The sequence below is a fragment of the Scyliorhinus torazame genome, chromosome 4 (assembly GCF_047496885.1).
Source record: "Scyliorhinus torazame isolate Kashiwa2021f chromosome 4, sScyTor2.1, whole genome shotgun sequence".
In the NCBI taxonomy this organism is placed as follows: Eukaryota; Metazoa; Chordata; class Chondrichthyes; order Carcharhiniformes; family Scyliorhinidae; genus Scyliorhinus; species Scyliorhinus torazame.
Genome location: NC_092710.1, coordinates 64,885,573 through 64,906,423, shown reverse-complemented (window position 1 = coordinate 64,906,423; position 20,851 = coordinate 64,885,573). Strand labels below are relative to the sequence as shown.

The 20,851-nt window shown below is 47.2% G+C and overlaps 1 protein-coding gene across 2 annotated transcripts in view; it reads left to right on the top strand.

The window, feature by feature from the left end:
- Window positions 1-20,851, top strand: part of LOC140410264 (NACHT, LRR and PYD domains-containing protein 3-like) — a 134,329-nt gene that overhangs the window by 30,738 nt on the left and 82,740 nt on the right. For both annotated transcript variants that reach the window (XM_072498229.1, XM_072498230.1), the window contains 2 exons: window positions 7,042-7,150; window positions 8,685-8,822. In XM_072498229.1, coding sequence (XP_072354330.1) covers window positions 7,042-7,150; window positions 8,685-8,822 — 247 coding nt within the window. The remainder of the gene's footprint in view (window positions 1-7,041; window positions 7,151-8,684; window positions 8,823-20,851) is intronic.

The following is a 20,851-nucleotide window of genomic DNA, read 5'->3' as shown; positions in this document are numbered from 1 at the left end:
GGGTGCCAGCGATGGAAAAGGAACTGAGAGGGTTCATGAAGCAAATGGGGGGAGCTGACCCATGGAGATTTAGTCGGCCATTGGCGAAGGAGTTTTTGTTCTATTCTCACGCCCACAAAGCGTATTCCTGAATTGATTTCTTTATCATGAACTGGTACTTGCTGACAGGGATGACGGGTGCAGAATATTCGACAATTACCATCTCGGACCATGTTCCGCACTGGGTTGATCTGCAGATTTGCAAAGATAGCTTTCAGCGCCCACAATGGAGGCTGCAAGTTGGACTGCTGGCGGACGAGGCGGAGGCTGAGGAAATGCATGCATAATTACCTGCAGGTAAATGGTACTGGAGAAGTCTCAGCAGCGGTGCTCTGGGAGGCACTGAAGGCAGTGGTGAAAGGGGAGCTGATTTCAATTCAAGCCCATAGGGACAGGGCAGACAGGGCAGAAACGGACCGACTGGTTAAGGAAATTTAACGGATGGACAGGAGCTATGCGGAGTCCCCAAGGCCAGAGTTACTTAGGAAACGCCAGAGGCTGCAGACCAAGTTTGGGGTGTTGTCTACAGGGAAGGCCGTAGAGCAGCTTAGAAGGGCAAAGGGCGCAATATACGAACATGGGGAGAAGGCCAGCAGAATGCTTGCACAACAACTAAGAAAGAGAGAAGCGGCTAGGATAATAGGAAAGGTAGTTGACAGGGAGGGAAACCTGGTGGGGACCCGGTAGGACTGAACAAGGTGTTCTATAGCAAGCTGTATACCTCTGAACCCCCCCACGAGACCGAGGGGATGAGGTCCTTTTTGGACGAACTGACCTTCCCAAGGGTAGGTACGGGGTTGGTAGACGGGCTGGGGGCCCCGATCAGGACCGAAGAAGTACGGGGGGGCCTGAAGGTCATGCAGTCGGGTAAAGCCCCGGGGCCGGACGGATATCCGGTGGAGTTATATAAAAAGTTTTCTGCGATAGTGGGGCCGGTGCTGGTCAGGGTGTTCAACGAGGCAAGAGACAGAGGGGTCTTACCCCCGACAATGTCGCAGGCCACTATCTCGCTTATACTGAAACGAGATAAAGACCCGGAGGCATGCGGGTCCTATAGGCTGATCTCTTTGATTAACGCAGACGCTGAGTTACTGGCCAAGATCTTGCCGTCTAGAATTGAGGACTGTGTACCGGACATGATTGTGGAGGACCAAACCGGGTTCGTAAAGGGCAGGTAACTGGTGGCCAATCTAAGGAGGCTGCTCAATGTGATTATTATACCCCCGGAGAGCAGGGAGGCAGAGGTAGTGGTAGCAATGGATGCCGAAAAGGCTTTTGACTGGGTTGAGTGGGACTATATATGGGAGGTGCTGGGACGTTTTGGGTTCGGGGTGAGATTCATCGACTGGGTTAAGCTGCTATATCAGGCCCCAGAGGCTAGTGTGATGGTGAACTGGATGACATCTGACTACTTCAGACTGCAGCGCGGGACTAGACAGGTATGCCCCCTATCCCCACTGCTGTTTGCGCTGGCTATAGAGCCGCTGGCAATTGCTCTGAGAGCTTCAAGGGACTGGAACGGGCTGGTCCGGGGGGGGAGTGGAACATAAAGTCTCGTTATACGCGGGTGGCCTGCTGTTATACATGTGTTAATTGCGGGGATGGACGGAATCATGGAAACCCTGAGGGAATTTGGTCGGTTCTCAGGATATAAATTGAACATGGCAAAGAGCGAGTTGTGTGTCGTGCAGGTGAGGGGTCAGGAGAGTAGGCTGAGGGGGCTGCCATTCAGGCTGGTAGGTGAAAGCTTTAGATATTTAGGGATACAAGTAGCGTGGGACTGGGGTAAGTTGCATAAACTAAACTTGTCCCGGTTGGTGGAGCAAGTGAAGGATGAGTTCCGGAGATGGAATGCGTTCCCACTGTCACTAGCGGGGAGAGTGCAGACGGTGAAGATGACGATTCTCCCGAGATTCTTGTTCATATTTCAGTGTCTCTCCATTTTCATCCCGCGGTCCTTCTTTAAGAGGCTAGATTAAAATTATCCTGGGATTTGTTTGGGCAGGAAAATCCCCACGGGTGAGGAAGGCGATGCTCGAGAGGAACCGAGGGGAAGTGGGGCTGGCATTGACAAACTTTAGCAGCTACTTCTGGGCAGCTAACATAGCCATGGTAAGGAAATGGATGGTGGGTACGGGGTCGGTTTGGGAGCGGATGGAGGCTGCTTCGTGCAGGGCCACCAGTTTGGCAGCCTTGGTTACGGCACCTCTGCCGCTCCCGCTGGCACGATACTCCACCAGCCCTCAAGTAGTGGCGGCTCTACGGATCTGGGGCCAGTGGAGGAGGCATATAGGGGAGGTGAGAGCATCGGTTTGGTCCCCAATCTGTGGTGTAGCCACCTAGGTTGGCCAACTCCCGACGTAAAATGGAGAACAGCAAAGGCTGAAGGGAAATTCAGCCAACACAGGCAGAAACTAGCAGGTGCAAGTTTACTGTGTATTAAACTCTGGAAAAGCCCAGACAGCATCGATACAAGCAGCCATCTGCATAATAATGTAGCAGCCATCTACATACTAATGATCCCCGGGAACAATCGAAACATTTGAGATAAACAAGGCCAAGCCAGACTCCTCGGCGCCAGCAGGAGCCAACACAAAAGAGGTTAACGGACACCTCGAGACCCCCCATCGATCAGGGAACCGCTCCAGTATTGGAGAAATCGAACCAAGCGATTGGAACGAAGTCCAACCCTTGACAGTGACCTGTTCAGCTGCTGCCAAAAGACCGTAAGTCTCAAGTCCACGCTCGCTACGAAATAGGCGGTCCTAGCTACCAGTCCATACCAGCTTTTGAATCCCGCAGACTCAGAACCCGAACGGAAGGCCATTTGTTCCCCTGACCTGGTGGGCCAGTCCGAAGCTAAGTATAGGCCTGTTAGTTATAGAAGTAGCTTAGAAAGTAGCGTTTATGCATTAGTAGATTTGACTGTAAATAAATGCTTTGATTTGAATCTTACTAATTGGTGTATTGAGTTATTGATCATTACTTGAACTTGAACCTCGTGGCGGTATCATAAAGATACCTGGCGACTCAAGAGCAAAGGTTATAAAACAGAGCCAATTGAACCAACCAAAAGTTAGCAACAGCGGCAACCACCGATTTGCCCCGGAGAATATGGACGGTGGGTTCCAACTATGGTGGCGGGCGGGGAGTGCGAGAATGGGCGACCTGTTCCTGGAAGGGAGCTTCCCGAGCATGAGGGCATTGGAGGAGAAGTTCGGGCTGGCGAGAGGGAATGATTTCAGGTACTTGCAGGTGCGGGATTTCGTACGCAGACTGGTACCATCCTTCCCACGCCCCTGACCAAGGGGGATCCAGGACAGGGTAGTTTCCAGGGGAGAGGTGGGAGAGGGAAGAGTCTCCGACATCTATAAAGAACTAATGGGAGCAGAGGAGGCACAGACCGAAGAACTGAAGCTTAAGTGGGAGGAGGAGCTCAGGGGGGAGATAGAGGACAGCATATGGGCAGACGCTTTGAGTAGAGTAAACACGACTGCAACATGCGCCCGGCTCAGTCTGATCCAGTTCAAGGTCGTACTTCGTGCCCACATGACGGTGGCCCGGATGAGCAAATTCTTTGGGCTGGAGGACAAATGTGCTAGTTGTGCCAGAGGACCAGCGAATCATGTACACATGTTCTGGGTGTGTCCTAAACTCAGGGGGTACTGACAGGGATTCGCGGACGTCATGTCCCAGGTATTGAAGATTGGGTAGCAATGAGTCTTGAGGTGGCAATTTTTGGGGTTTCGGAGGACCCGGGAGTCCAGGAGGAGAAAGAGGCCGACGTCTTGGCCTTTGCTTCCCTGGTAGCCCGGCGACGAATACTGTTGGCATGGAGGGACTCAAAGCCCCCGATGTCTGAAGTATGGCTTTCGGACATGGCGAGCTTTCTCAGGCTGGAGAAAATTAAGTTAGCCTTGAGAGAATCGCTGTCGGGGTTTGCCCGGAGGTGGCAGCCATTCGTTGACGACTTCGCGGAGAATTAATCGTCAGCAGGGGGGAGGGGGGTTAGGGTAGCGTAGAGTAGGGGGTTGCTTAGGCAGGATCTTGCGAGAGGGGTGCCTATGCCTGCATTATGTCTTATTTGCTTTTGTACACTACGGTATAATGTTGCTGTTTTATATGCCAAAAATACCTCAATAAAATTGTTTATATAAAAAAAAGCAATAAGGGGAGAGAAGATGGAATGTGAGTGCAAGCTAGCTAATAATATAAAAGAAGATGGGAAGAGTTTCTTTCAATATATATAAAAGGTAAGGGAGAGGCAAAAATAGACATTGGACCACTGGAAAATGTGGCTGGAGAAGTAATAATAGGAAACAAAGAAATGGCAGATGAACTGAATAGTTACTTTGCATCAGTCTTCACGGTGGAAGACACCAGTGGGATGCCAGAGCTCCAGCAGAATCAGGGGGCAGAGGTGAATGCAGTGGCCATCACTATTTTCTAGTCTTTAACTTTCCTGAAAGTGCTCAATTGTGGCAGGGTGCAGTTCCATTGGTATCTCATTCAAAAGACCATTCTTCATGTCTGAGTCTAGTGAACAGCTAATTTTGGGGAACCTCACCATTAAACCCATTCCTAGTGGCACACAACAGCTACGGAAATGGTTTTTACAATCAAAGCCACTGATGGTAATATAAGGGAAGACAGTAATATAATGGAAGATAGGAAGAGATTTTTTCAATGTATAAAATGTAAGAGAGAGGCAAAAATAGACATTAGACCACTAGAAAATGTGGCTGGAGAAGTAATAATAGGAAACAAAGAAATGGCAGACAAACTGAATACTTACTTTGCATCAATCTTCACGGTGGAAGACACCAGTGGGATGCCAGAGCTCCAGGAGAACCAGGGGGCAGAGGTGAGTGCAGTGACCCATTACTAAGGAGAAGGTTCTGGGGAAACTAAAAGGTCTGAAGGTGGATAAGTCACCTGGACCAGATGGACTACACCCCAGGATCCTAAAAAAGATAGCTGAGGAGATTGTGGAGGCATTGGTGGTGATCTTTCAGGAATCACTGGAGGCAGGAAGGGTCCCAGAGGACTGGAAAGTGGGTAATGTAACACCACTGTTTAAGAAGGGAGGGAGGCAGAAGATGGGAAATTATAGGCTAGTTAGCCTGACTTCGACCATTGGTAAGATTTTAGTGTCCGTTATTAAAAATGAAATTGTGGAGTACTTGGAAGTGCATGATAAAGTAGGACTGAGTCAGCATGGCTTTGTCAAAGGGAGGTCATATCTGACAAATCTGTTTCTTTGAGGAGGTAGCAAGGAAGTTAGACAAAGGAGAACCAGTGGACGTGATTTATTCAGATTTCCAGAAGGCCTTTGACAATGTGCTGTTTAGGAGATTGTTAAATAAGTTCAGAGCAAATGGTGTTAAGGGTAAGATTCTGGCATGGATAGAGGATTAGCTGACTGGCAGAAGGCAGAGTGTGGGGATAAAAGAGTCTTTTTCAGGATTTGCAGGTTAAGTGGATTGGCTATGGTAAAATTGTCCCTTTAGTGCTCAAAGATTAGGTGGGGTTACAGGTTTACAGGGGAGTGGGCCGAGGTAAGGTGCTCTTTCAGAGGGTCGGTATAGACTTCTTTGGCTGAATGGCTTCTTTCTGCACTGTTGGGATTCTATGATTCAACAATGCACCTCACAAAGGTTAAGTGATAAGACGAGCTCATGGTGTTGGAGGTAGTATATTGGCATGGATAGAGAATTGGCTAATGGGCAGGAAACGGCAAGTGGGAATAAGGGGTTATTTTTCAGATTGGCGCCTATAACCAGTGGGGTTCCACAAGTTCCTTATATATATTAACGATTTGGAGGAAGGAAGCAAATGTACTGGCGATAAATTTGCAAACGACACAAAAATAGGTAGAAAGGCAAGTTGCAAGAGGGATACAAATAGTTTGCAAAGAGATATTGATAGGTTAAGAAAGTTCGCAAATTGAGGATAATGTGGTAAAATGTGAACTTGTTCATATTGGAAGGGGAAGAGGAGAGCAGAGTGTTTTCTAAAGGGAAAGAAACTTCAGAAATCTGCAGCACAAAGGGACTTTGGGTATCTGTGCACAAAACACAAAGTTGGCACACCGGTGTAGCAAGTAATCAGGAAGGCTAATGGGATGTGGGTCCTTAATTCCAGGTCGTGGAGTATAAGAATAGGGATGTATTGCTGCAACTATGCAAGGTACTCCACATCTAAAGAAAGATAGTTGGCTGGATTCTCTAGTCCCCCAGCCGCATATTTCTCGGCAGCGAGCCGTTCGCTGGACGGGATTCTATTCTACCGCCACTTGTCAATGGAATTTCCCATTGAAGCCATCCCATGCCATCAGGAAACTTGCGGGTGGGGGGGGGGGTGTTGCTGGTGGGAAAAGAGAATTCCAACGGGCGGAGATTTCTGGACAGATTTTATTGGAGGTGGCTCGGAGAAGGTTCACCAGGATGATCCCCGGTATGGAGCGATTGTCTTAGAATCAAAGCAGGCCGGGATTTCCTCATTGAAATTTAGAAAAATGAGAGGTGATCTTATTGAAACATATCAGATTATTAAGGGGCTCGACAGGGTAAATAATACGAGGGTGTTTCTCCTCATGGTAAAGTCTCAGACCAGAGGGCATGGTCTCAGAATAGTACTAATGAATGTTAGAGCAGCCTCGATGGGGCCGAACGGCCTACTCCTGTTCCTATTTTTATGGTCTTAACTAATTTGGATTGGCCTGCCAACTACGAATACATATTCCAGACATTTTTGTGATGATTCAGACCATAGAACATTTATGGAAACTTGTATCTCAAGTACTACACATCCCTTATAAAAGTAATTTAAAACCTGATTTGCATAATGGATTTTTTTTCACCAGATATTACTTGGTGCTGCTTCGTAACAGAGGCACGATTAGAATGTAAGGTAACAGTGGCAATTCATACTTGTCTGTGGACTAATCAGATTTTAATCAATGGTGAAAATTTTGCTAAGACCTCTTGTATGGTTTTACAGGTACCAATCAAATAGATGTGCGTGTCAGCCATGTGGGTGTGCAAGTGCCTAATCAGCAGTCCAGGTTATTGCGTGGTGAGATACTGTTGTCTTCCATGTGCTCATCTAAGTAAGTCTATGATTTATTTTTATTCCTTGTTTCACATTTTTATTTTTTATTTATTTATTCTATTTTAAATAAATTTAGAGTAGCCAATTCATGTTTTCCAATTAAGGGTCAATTTAGCATGGCCAATTACCTACCCTGCATATCTTTGGGTTGTGGGGACAAGACCCACGCAACACGGGGCAAATGTGCAAACTCCACATGGACAGTGACCCAAAGCCGGGATTGAACCTGGGACCTTGGCACCGTGAGGCGGTAGTGCTACCACTGCACCACCGTGCTGCCCCTTCCTTGTTTCATATTTAATGCCTTCCCTCTGCGGTCATTTAAAAAGTGTAAAATTTAAACCTAAGTTCCGATGTCAGTGGAGAGGTGCATTGTCCTTCCGTGCCCAAGCTGTTCATAGATTTTCATAGAATTTACAGTACTGAAGGAGGCCATTCGGCCCATAGAGTCTGCAACGGCTCTTGGAAAAAGCACCCTACCCAAGCTCACACCACCTTATCCCCATAACCCAGTAACCCCACCCAACATTAAGGGCAATTTTGGACACTAAGGGCAATTTAGCATGGCCAACCCACCTAACCTGCACATCTTTGGACTGTGGGAGGAAACTGGAGCACCCGGAGGAAACCCACGCACACATGGGGCGAACGTGCAGACTCCGCACAGACAGTGAACCAAGCCGGGAATCTAACCTGGGACCCAGGAGCTGTGAAGCAATTGTGCTGACCACTATGCTCCCGTGCTACCCTGTTGTTGGGGGACATAATGTATAGCCTGAAATGAGGCCTTGTAAATGTGTGTGCCTCCTCACTTATCGCTGAATGTTTGCAAATCTGAGTGAGGAGAACAGTGAAGGGTAAGAGATTATTCTTTGTGTCCTGCCTGATAAATTTTCAACTGTCTGTACGGCCAGAATTTTACGTTGCCCGGATACAGGCATGCCTGACCCTGAAGCCAAGGAAGAAGAAGTCAGGCGCGTGTCCCATGCAAAATTTCAGTCAATTTAGTCCATCTAGGGGCCAATTGAACAAAATCTTAAGTAACCTATCTGTTTTTTGGTTGGTTGGCGAGCTGATTGGTCAGGCGACCTGTACATTTTAACTGCAAGCTTGATCCAGGGTGGGATGAACTGTCAGGGCTGAAACAAAATGAGCAAATGAGTCTGGAAACAGGTCTGTGCATGATTGTACTGCTTTGATACTAGTGGGCTAGATTTAACATGGATATTTATTTTTCACGGGTCAATAATTGCTTGCGACAGCTCCATATTGGTGTCTCCCTGAGGGAACACCAGCCCGTACCCTTGCTTTTCTCTCCACCTGCTCTTTTCCCTTGCACTCCCTGGCAGTGCTGAGTCTCTCCCAGCATGCCTTTCACACTGGATGGTTGTTAATTGACCAGCCGACGTGAAATTACTTTAAGCGGCCAGGAATGTGTTTTGTGTCCGCTTCCGGGCCCACCGCGCACGTGCACACAACAGGTGAAAAATTCAAGCCTATGTGTAACTCATACCAACTGTTGATGCTTTCAGCTCAATGCTAAGAGAAGGCACAAGTCTACATAATCGAAATGCAGTTTCAGCGGCAATGCAATCCTCAATAACTGACATTCGGAAATCATGGCATGGTGATGTGACTCAGGACTTACGCAGTTACCTTGTGCACAAACTGTAAGTGATCAATTTGTATATGTATGAGTGATAGAGGACCTGGGTTGATTGGGATTTTGTAACCAGATGGAAACATTTCATTTTGTTTTTGTTAAGCAGCGTATTTTAGAACATAGAACATAGAACATTACAGCGCAGTACAGGCCCTTCGGCCCTCGATGTTGCGCCGACCTGTGAAACCACTCTAAAGCCCATCTACACTATTCCGTTATCGTCCATATGTCTATCCAATGACCATTTGAATGCCCTTAGTGTTGGCGAGTCCACTACTGTTGCAGGCAGGGCATTCCACGCCCTTACTACTCTCTAAGTAAAGAACCTACCTCTGACATCTGTCTTATATCTATCTCCCCTAAATTTAAAGGTATGTCCCCTCATGCTAGACATCACCATCCGAGGAAAAAGGCTCTCACTGTCCACCCTATCTAATCCTCTGATCATCTTGTATGCCTCAATTAAGTCACCTCTTAACCTTCTTTCTCTCTAATTTTCTTCCATTTCCAAAATATGTTCTCATTTACAAATGTTGTTTGAGTCTTTTCTTGAGTTCAGTTCCACTGTCGGCTAGTTTCTGGTATCTTCCAATTCACACTTTATGTAAGGTAGACTGAGAATATCAACAGTTTTTTGATTATGGTTGCAGTGAGCATCACAACCAAACAACAAGCCTGTGTTCCCCTCAATGTCCTTACATGTCTTTCCATGTATAACTCCAGCTGGAGTTGTGTGTAATATTAGAATTATAATCCAGGATAGCTTTCTCAGTCTGTTACATGTGAAAGCTGGAGTCTATTGTTGCTCGCAACACCAAAGATCACCAAACACCACAGATGGATTTCACCTCAAGATCTCCTTCACTGTATGCTGCTTTAACCCAACAGAGATGGTGAGGAACTTGTCACAAACAGCGTCAGGACCTGGGTTCAATTCTGATCTTGGGTGACTGTCTGAGTGGATCATGTGTCTGCATGGGTTATTCCAGGTGCTCCGGTTTCCTCCACAGTCCAAAGATGTGCAGGTTGGGTGGATTGGCCATGCTAAATTGCCCCGAGTGTCCAAAGGTTTAGGTGGGGTTATGGGGATAGGGTGGGGGCATGGGGGCTCTTTCAGAGGGTTGGTGCAGACTTGAAGGGCGAAATGGCCTCCTTCTGCACTGTAGGTATTCTATGATTCTATGAAATAATTGAATGCTAATTATTAAGTTGTTAAAATGTTCTTGCGAATGCCATGTTTAAATCTCAAGAATTCCAAAAGCATCTTGGTGTGTTATCCTTGGACTAGGATTTCTGCAGTTTGCGTAATGATTTTCAATTTTACACTCTCACCACGAGAATATAAATTTCTATTACTGTAATTGAATCTGATTGAAAACTGCAGAAGGTACAAAAATGTGGCATAACATTCAGAGTTCGACAAATTATTTGTAAGCAAAGATTGCATTTTCAAAATTAAAATTTGTGGATGAGCAGGTGTCACTTATCATTCCAATCACCTATTAAAAACTAACGTCATTAGTACATCATTTTACTTTCGGATATTTGTGTGAACTCCAAAGCTTTGACGCTGCCAAGGCAAATCGAAAAGGCTATTGATGGAATATATTGAATGTTTGAATATTTTGATAGATTAGAGTACAAAAAGACGTGAGTTATGCTACATCTTTATATCACACTGGTTTGGCCTCCGCTGCTGTCTGCTTAATTCTGTGCACACTCTCTTTTTGAAGGATGTCAAGATCGTAGAAAAGGGATGGAAGAGCTTTACTGGAACAGTACAAAGGAGGAGGGAGAGACTTAATTGAAGTGGAAAACTTGAAACACTGGAGTTTTCCTTAGAACAGAGAAGATTAGGGGGAGATTTAATGGAAGTGTTCAAAATCATAGAATGGATTTGACAGCATTTGGATTTAATAGTAACTTTTGAAAGGAAACTTAAACATTTGAAAGGGCCAAACGCTATGTGGGAAAAACATTTGAAAGGGCCAAACATTATGTGGGAAGGGCGTGGGAATGAGAATTATTGGTTAGTTCTACCAAAGAACAGGGCGGCACAGTGGGTTGGCCCTGCTGCCTCACGGCGCTGAGGTCCCAGGTTCGATCCCGGCTCTGGGTCACTGTCCTTGTGGGGTTTGCACATTCTCCCCGTGTTTGCGTGGGTTTTGCCTCCACAACCCAAAGATGTGCAGGTTAGGTGGAATGGCCACGCAAGATTTCTCCTTAATTGGAAAAATGAATTGGGTACTCTAAATTTATTGAAAAAAAAGTTCTACCAAAGAACCAGAACAGGCATGATGGGCTGTGTGTCTTATTTCTGTGCTTATATTCTGATGCTAATGATTGATCTCATGCATTGTCCCATAACATATCTTCAGAGTTATTGCAGTTACTGCCATGCATTTTGTTAGCCAAATGCTATAAGTCTTTATATTGTTGGAAGAAATAGGCATGTTGTTGAAACTTTTCATCTTGCACTTATCAGGACAGAATCACAGGAATGCCAAATCTCAAAGGGAACAACAATTTATGCTGCATGAGAAAAGGGTACTGATTGACTGTGATTGGTCGACATGTTGCCATGGAGAATCCACCAGGCAGCAGTCATTTCCAGCTTCTGTTTAAATTCAAACTGGCAAGTCAACTCTGTTGAGGTTGTTGCCCTGAGAAATGCCCCAGCATGACATTGTCACCTAAACTTTTGTTTAGTTGAAAAAAATACATTGCTTGGGCATTTTCTTTTTTTTTTAAACAGAGGACAGGGTCTTGTGTGTAAATAAATGTAGCATCTATCAAGCATAAGTGAGCTCCACTGATAATCTTGAATTGGTCATTAGTGTAATACTTAGTACAGTCAGGATTGTTAAGTAACTGCTGCCCAATCCTGGAATCATCCTTTGTTCTGAACTTTGCAAGCTCAGTCTGGCTGAGTGTAGTCTATACTCTGCTTGCTGCGAGCAGCTGAACGGACATGATATAATATATATGATATAATCTGTCAGTCGTTGGAAGGTATAGCCAATGAAATGAAAATCACGTATTGTCACAAGTAGGCTTCAAATGAAGTTACTGTGAAAAGCCCCTAGTCGCCACATTCTGGCACCTGTTCGGGGAGGCTGGTATGGGAATTGAACCGTGCTGCTGGCCTGCCTTGGTCTGCTTTAAAAGCCAGTGATTTAGCCCTGTGCTAAACCAGCCCCATATACCTGACATGATACCGGCACTGAAATTCATACACTACATTACACGTTTGGTGATCGGCAGAACATCTTTTTGGCTTTGTGGCAGTACCCTCCGAGTGGAGAAAACCACTTGTGTTGCTACTGCATAGTAGCAGTTTGAAACAACTATCTTTGTCCATTGCTCAAATTTTTCAGATACTCTAACCTTCCAGGATAATCTGAGGTAGATTGGCCACTTTTCAGGACCAAAAGTGATGGCCAGAGTCCCATTCATACGTTTGTGTGATGTACGTGATATACATTGAGTAACTATCTAATCAGTGTAGACATTATCCCGCTGGATGTCTTCGATGCATCCTACTTTGGGATCAGGTTTGCACATTTATGAGATTGGCAATAAGGTCGATCTTATAACGTGTGGAACTGTAGGAATCCTAACACGTATATTGATGAGTGAAAGTAGGGTTGCGGCAGACAGTAGTAGTGAACCCATTAGCAGATTTCTCAATGAGCACATTGAGAAAAGGGAGCAGGTTAGACTGCTCCATTTCAATGGTGAATTTGAGCTTGGGATGAATTCCACTAAGATGTATAAGGAAATGATGACACACAACTGCAGACTCAAATTTAGCCAGCGTATCATCTATGTATCAGAAGTATCCATGGAGGAGTAGGTCACACATTTGATAGCTCCCGCCCGTGATGGACTTTTGGACCTTTTTACCCTGGTTTTGTCCGGATTTTATGGGATAAATCGGTGAACAGTGAGACAGTGAGGAGAAATCCCCCTCCAGTAAATGGAGAATTGGACCAGAAGTATTGGACCAGGGTGATTTAGAGATGTGGATCAGAAATTGGCTAGCTGAAAGAAGACAGAGGGTGGTGGTTGATGGGAAATGTTCAGAATGGAGTACAGTCACAAGTGGAGTACCACAAGGATCTGTTCTGGGGCCGTTGCTGTTTGTCATTTTTATCAATGACCTAGAGGAAGGCGCAGAAGGGTGGGTGAGTAAATTTGCAGACGATACTAAAGTCGGTGGTGTTGTCGACAGTGCGGAAGGATGTAGCAGGTTACAGAGGGATACAGATAAGCTGCAGAGCTGGGCTGAGAGGTGGCAAATGGAGTTTAATGTAGAGAAGTGTGAGGTGATTCACTTTGGAAGGAATAACAGGAATGCGGAATATTTGGCTAATGGTAAAGTTCTTGAAAGTGTGGATGAGCAGAGGGATCTAGGTGTCCATGTACATAGATCCCTGAAAGTTGCCACCCAGGTTGATAGGGTTGTGAAGAAGGCCTATGGAGTGTTGGCCTTTATTGGTAGAGGGATTGAGTTCCGGAGTCGGGAGGTCATGTTGCAGCTGTACAGAACTCTGGTACGGCCGCATTTGGAGTATTGCGTACAGTTCTGGTCACCGCATTATAGGAAGGACGTGGAGGCTTTGGAGCGGGTGCAGAGGAGATTTACCAGGATGTTGCCTGGTATGGAGGGAAAATCTTATGAGGAAAGGCTGATGGACTTGAGGTTGTTTTCGTTGGAGAGAAGAAGGTTAAGAGGAGACTTAATAGAGGCATACAAAATGATCAGGGGGTTGGATCGGGTGGACAGTGAGAGCCTTCTCCCACGGATGGATATGGCTGGCACGAGGGGACATAACTTTAAACTGAGGGGTAATAGATATAGGACAGAGGTCAGAGGTAGGTTCTTTACGCAAAGAGTAGTGAGGCCGTGGAATGCCCTACCTGCTACAGTAGTGAACTCGCCAACATTGAGGGCATTGAAATGTTTATTGGATAAACATATGGATGATAATGGCATAGTGTAGGTTAGATGGCTTTTGTTTCGGTGCAACATCGTGGGCCGAAGGGCCTGTACTGCGCTGTATTGTTCTATGTTCTATGTTCTAAGTGGCGTGTGAGAAGACAAAGTCCTTTAAGGAAGACACGAGCCGAGCTGGCAACGTGGGAAAACATGGCGAAGAGCAAGGGCTGCGAGGAGACGGCACAGTGGTCGACGGAGCAGCTGGTTTAGATTTTCAAAGATTGCTTTGCCAAGCTGAAGAAGGACACGCTGGACCTGATTAAGGCTTCGATTGATCAAGTTGTGCAGAATCAAGAGACCCATGGAAGAACGATCCAGGAGGTGGAGAAAAAGGGGTCCAAGCACGAGGAATACATAACCGTGCTGTAGACCAAGGTGGAGATGATGAACAACCGCCAGAAAAGAATGCAGGAGAAGCTGGAGGACCTGGAGAAAAGGTCCAGGAGGCAGAATCTTAGAATTGCCGGCCTCCCTGAAGGCAGTGAGGGATCGGGTGGGAGGGCTTATGTGACGGACATGTTGGAGAAGTTGATGGGGGCTGAGGCGTTCCATCGGCCCCTGGAAGTGGATAGAGCACACAGAGCCCACGCGAAGAAGCTCTGAGCGAACGAGCCGCCGAGGGCGATGGTGGTTTTCACCGATTCCTGGACATGGAACACGTTTTGCGGTGGGGCCAAGAAGGAACGGAGCAGCAAGTGGGAGAATTGTGAGCTGCGCATTTATCAGGACCTTGGCGCGGATTTGGCCAAGAGGCGAGCTGGGTTTAATCGGGCAAAAACATCCCTCTTTAAGATGGTGTGAAGTTTGGGATGCTTTACCCAGCCCGTCTGTGGGTCACACATGAGGGACGGGACTTCTACTTCGAAACACCAGACGAAGTGTGCACTTTTATTAAAGTATTTTGGAGAGTATTTTGGTGGTGATTTGTTGTGCTCGGATGTATAAAGTGTAAATAGTGTTGTGTGTAATAAGGGGCTGTTTTGATGGCTAAAGTTAACTTTGTCTTGCAGGCAGCTGGTTAGTCTTTGGGGCTGGTTCTGTTTTTGTGTGTTTTTTTTCTAAAGTGGCTGTTTTTTCTGATGTTTGTTTACTGGGGAATGTGATGCTTTTACCATGTTTGTTCAAGTGGGGGCCGAGGGCAGAGAACAATGGGGAGACGGACTGCTTGGTGCCATGGGCAGGCGCTATCAAGTCAGCATAGGTCAGCAGACTCACGGAAGCGCAGTGGGTGGTGAGCTTGACTTGGATGGGTTAGGTTTCTAGGGCTGTTGCTGGGGGGGGGGGGGGGGGGGCTGCTTTGCTGACAGGGGAGGAACTGTTACTAGGGGATGAATAGGAGATCGGGAACGGTAAATGCCCGAGGGGGGTCTCGAGGAGGCGGTGGGTGCGAGCTAGAGGCTGGCCTAAAAAGGGTGATGGCTAGTCGGCAGAGGGGGGAAGGTGGGAAGCTCCCCGACCAGTTTGATTACATGGAAAGTCAGAGGTTTGAATGGGCCGGTCAAGAGGTCTTGCATGTTTGCACATTTGAGGGGGCTGAAGGCGGATGTGGCAATGCTACAAGCGACACACCTAAATGTTATACACCAGACGAGATTGAAAAAGGGGTGGGTTGGCCAAGTATTCCACTCCGGGCTGGACTCAAAGACCAGGGGGCTAGCGATTTTGATCAATAAAAGGGTGGCATTCGAGGCAGGGAGAATCGTGTCAGACAAGGTGGATAGGTACATAATGGTGAGTGGAAAGCTGGAGGGGGTGCGAGTGGTACTTGTGAACATATATGCTCCGAATTGGGACGAAGTGGAATTTATGAGGCAGGTATTAGGTAAGATCCCAGACTTCGAGTTACATAACCTGATCATGGCAGGGGACTTCAACACAGTCATTGATCCGGAATTGGACCTGTCAAAATCCAGGACAGGGATGAGGCCGGCCGCTGCAAAGGAATTGAAGGGGTTTATGAAACAGATGGGGGAGGAGTAGACCCATGGAGGCTTGCACGGCCAAGGGCGAAGGAGTTTTCTTTTTTCTCCCATGTCCACAAGGTATGCTCTCGCATTGACTTTTTTGTTCTGAGCAGGGCGCTAATACCGTGGGTGGTGGATACTGCGTACTCTGCAATCGCAGTGTCGGATTATGCCCCACATTGGGTGGATCTACGGGTTAGTGTGGAGAGAGGGCAACGCCCGCTGTGGAGACTGGATGTGGGGTTGCTAGCGGACGAAGCGATCTGTGGGCGGGTTAACAAGTCCACCGAGAACTACCTGGAAACAAATGATATGGGGGGGGGGTCTCTGCAGCGATGGTTTGGGAAGCTCTGAAGGCAGTGGTCAGAGGGGAATTAATCTCGATACGGGCCCACAGAGAAAAGGGGCGGAATGGGTTGAGAGGGATACGTTAGTAGAGGAGATACTCCAGATGGACAGGAGATACTCGGAGGCCCCGGATGCGAGGCTACTGAGGGAGCAGCAGAGGTTACAGGCGGAGTTTGGGCTGTTGACTACAGGGAAAGTGGTGCAGCAGTTGAGGAAGTCAAGGGGGGCGATTTAAGAGTACGGGGAAAAGGCAAGCAGAATGTTAGCGCAAATGCTCAGGAACATGGTGGCGGCCAGGGAGATAGGGAAAGTAAAGAGTCGAGGCGGGAATACTGTCCTGGACCCAGTGGGGGTGAATGAGGTGTTTAAGGACTTTTATAGTAAATTATGAGTCTGAACCCCCGGCTGGGGTGGAGGGGATGAGGCAGCTTTGGATCAGTTGAGGTTTCCGAGGGTAGATGAGGATCTGGTGGAAGGGCCGGGAACCCCAATTGAGATTGAGGAAATAATTGAAGGGCCGGAGGGTATGCAGTCGGGCAAGGCCCCGGGGCCTGACGGCTATCCGGTGGAATTCTATAAGAAGTTTGATATTGAGCCCACTGCTGGTGAGAACATTTAATGAAGCAAGTGAGAAGGGAGTATTCGCCCCAACCATCTCGCAGACCTCAATTTCATTGATCCTGAAACGAGAGAAGGATCCGGAGCAATGCGGTTATTACAGACCAATTTCTCTACTGAATGTGGATGCCAAACTGCTGGCTAAGATATTGGCGACAAGGATAGAGGACTGTGTCCCGGGGGTGATAGGTGATCGGACCAGACGGGATTTGTAAAGGGCATGCAACTCAAGGCCAATGTTCGAAGACTTTTAAATGTTGTTATGGTTTGCTCAGAAGGAGGGGAGGTAGAGGTGATGGTAGCGATGGATGCAGAGAAGGCTTTTGATTGGGTGAAGTGGAATTACTTGTGGGAGGCGCTGGGAAGGTTTGAGATTGGTGAGGGCTTTATTGGCTGGGTGCGGTTGCTCTATCAGGCACTAGTGACGAGTGTGCGTACGAACCGGCTGAGGTCGGGGTATTTTAAACTACACCGAAGGAGGAGGAAAGGGTGTCCCCTCTGCCCATTGCTGTTTGCTCTGGCCATAGAGCCATTGGCCATGGGGTTAAGAGCCTCTAGGAACTGCAAAGGGCTGGTCGGGGGGGGTGTGGAGCACTGGGTCTCGCTTTACGCAGATCACCTGCTCTTGTATATTTCAGACCTGTTGGATGGGATGGGGGAAGTAATGCGAATCCTGGGGGAATTTGGCAATTTTTCAGGGTATAAATTGAACATGGGGGAAAAGCGAGATGTTCGCGATCCAGGCAAGAGGACAGGAGAAAAGACTGGGAGAGCTGTCGTTTAGAATTGTAGGAAAGAGCTTTTGGTATCTGGGAATCCAGGTGGCCCGGGAATGGGAGGCACTGCACAAGTTAAACCTATCCCAGCTAGGAGTACAAATGAAAGGGGACTTTAAGAGATGAGACATGCTCCCGCTATCACTGGCGGGGAGGGTACAGACCGTGAAAATGACAGTCCTCCCCAGATTTCTGTTTGTGTTTCAGTGCCTCCCCATCTTCATCCCAAAGGCCTTTTTCAAGGATCAGATTATTTTGGGCTTTGTGTGGGTGGGTAAAACCCCGCGAGTGAAGAAAGTGTTGCTGGAGTGCAGTTGGGGGGTGGGTGGGTTGGCGCGGCCGAACTTCTGCAATTACTGCTGGGTGGCTAATATAGCCATGATTAGGAAGTCGGGAGGCGGGTGGGGGGGTCGGTGTGGGAACGGATGGAAGCGGCGTCCTGCAAAAGCACAAGTTTGGGAGCACTGATAACGGCACCTCTTCAGTTCTCGCCGGCCCGATATTCCACAGGTCCGTGGTGGTGGCGGCTGTCGGAATCTGGGGACAATGGAGGAGATAAGCGAGTGGAGGGAGCATCGGTTTGGACCCCGAGTTATAATAATCATCGGTTTGTACCGGGTAGGCTGGATGGTGGGTTCCGGAGAGGGCAGGAGTTAGAAGGATGTGGGATCTATTTATAGACTGGAGCTTCCCTAGATTGAAAGCCTTGAAGGATAAATTTGAATTGCCAGCAGGGAATGGGTTTGGGTATTTGCAGGTATGAGACTTTCCACTGCTGCCGCCGCGGGGGATGAAGGATAGAGTAGTCTCCAGTACCTGGGTGGGAGAGGGGAAGGTATCGGATATTTACCAGGAGCTTTCGGAGGCGGAGGAAACTCCGGTGGAGGAGCTTAAGGGCAAGTGGGAGGACGAGCTAGGAGGAGAGATAGAGGCGGGTCTGTGGGCGTTTGCCCTAAGCAGAGTTAATTCATCCTCATCATGTGCCAGGCTTAGCCTGATACAATTTAAGGTAGTCCACCGGGCACACATGACAGTGGCTAGGATGAGCAAGTTTTTCGAGGAAGAGGAGAGGTGTGCGAGGTGCGCGGGAAGCCCAGCAAATCATGTCCACATGTTTTGAGCATGCCCGAAGCTCAGAGGATTTTGGCAGGGTTTTGCTAAGGTAATGTCCACGGTACTAAAAACACAGATGGTGCCGAGTCCGGAGGTCGCGATCTTTGGAGTGTCGGAAGAGCTGAGAGTTCAGGGGGCGAAAGAGGCCGACGTCTTGGCCTTTGCCTCCCTGGTAGCCCAGAGACGGATCTTGTTAATGTGGAGGGACTCGAAGCCCCCGAGTGTAGACACCTGGGTTAGTGACATGGCTGGGTTTCTCAGTGTCGAGACGATAAAGTTCGCATTGAGAGCGTCAATGGTTGGGTTCACCCAGAGGTGGCAGCCGTTCGTCGACTTCCTCGGGAAAATTAAAATGTCAGCAGATGCAGTTTTCCAAGGGTGGTGGCGGGGGGGGGGGGGGGTTGTTTTATGGTCGGGGTGTGAGAAGATTGGGATGGGGTGGAAATGTTTATTACACCATGTTTATGTCATTGTTTTTGTTATTATTCTATAAACTTTCAAATATCTTAATAAAAATATTTTTTTTTAAAAGAAGTATGCAAGCAGTAAGAGGTGAGGACCTATTCCATCGAAGACTGTGTTTTTCATGGAAGTCAACAGCAACGTTGGAGAGCACTGGGCCTAGAGGAGAGCCTATGGCAGCATCATGTTTTTGAGTCACTAAGTGTCACTAAAACTGAACGCAACTGCACAAATTGCTTGTCTCCTCGAGACCTAAGATGAAAAACTATGGCAGTTTGGCAAAACTTGCCGTATGAGGAACATTTGAGGACTCTGGGTCTGTACTCGTTGGAGTTTAGAAGGACGAGAGGGGATCTTATTGAAACTTCAAGATATTGCGAGGCCTGGATAGATTGGACGTGGAGAGGATGTTTCCAGTTGGGAGGAAAAACTAGAACCAGAGGACACCATCTCAGGCTCGGGACGATCCTTTAAAACAGATGAGGAGGAATTTCTTCAGCCAGAGGGTGGTGAATCTGTGGAACTCTTTGTCGCAGAAGGCTGCGGTGGCCAAATCACTGAGTGTCTTTAAGACAGAGATGGATAGGTTCTTGATTAATAAGGGGGTTACGGGGAGAAGGCAGGTGAATGGGGATGAGAAAGTATCAGCCATGATTGAATGGCGGAGCAGACTCGATGGGCCAAGTGGCCTAATTCTGCTCCTATGTCTTATGGTCTTGTGGCAGTGTCCCTTTTTCAGCAATACTCTACTCCTATCAAACCAAGTGATATTTGCAATCTTGAATTAAAAGTTCTGAACAATCACTGGCAAATTATTTGTCCACCATGGAGAATCTTAGCTTTTTGTCATCAAATCATTTTCTGGGGGCCTATTTATACTAAATTGCTGCCACTCCTCATTGCTAAATATAATCAGAAGATTAAGTTCGTTTTTAAAAACAATTGAAGTCATGAGATTTACACAGAATATTTATATTAAAGTGTAACGTTGGTTGGTATTTTAATAATTAACATTTAAGTCAGTGAAGCGATTTCTTTAAACTTGGGTGACTTTCCTGATAGCTCTTTCTCGATGTCCATCTTTGTCTGATTAAAGTTCTATGATGGCTTCTTCATAAATGGAAATTGTAGTTAATGTTAATAATCTCTGCCAGATCTATTAGCTTGCTGTATTGTGTCCTGAACTAAATAGAATCACAGAATAACCACAGTTTTGGCAGCTTCCTTCACAACTGAGCTTCAGTATCCACTCTGCTCACCCAGCATTGGGAAACGGCGAGAAAAGGTCGAAAAATAGTCTGTTCCGTCCCCAACCTGGCTGGAAAACCACATCCAGCAGGCTCATCTACCTGCGGTCAGAATATCAAAGTTAAACTGAATTTCAGAACCTGGAATGTATGAACCATCATGGCTAATGAGCAAAACGATCAACTGGAACGGAGAACTGCCCTGTTGCCCCTGAACTCAGGCACTTCAACATTGATGGCACTGCCCTGCAAGAGACCCGAAGAGCAGGCAAAAGGTGGCTGATGGAAGATGGAGGTGGTTACACCTTCTTCTTGAGGAAAACCGAGGATCACCAGGACACAGGATTCACCATCAAGAACAATCTCGTCAATCGACTCTCCGAGCACCCTGTCAGCATCAACAATGCCTAATGACCCTCCTTCTACAACTTGCCAAGAACCAGCGGGCAACAGTCTTTATGACCTCAGAGATGCCATCATCGCAACCATTGAAGATCTCTCGTCTT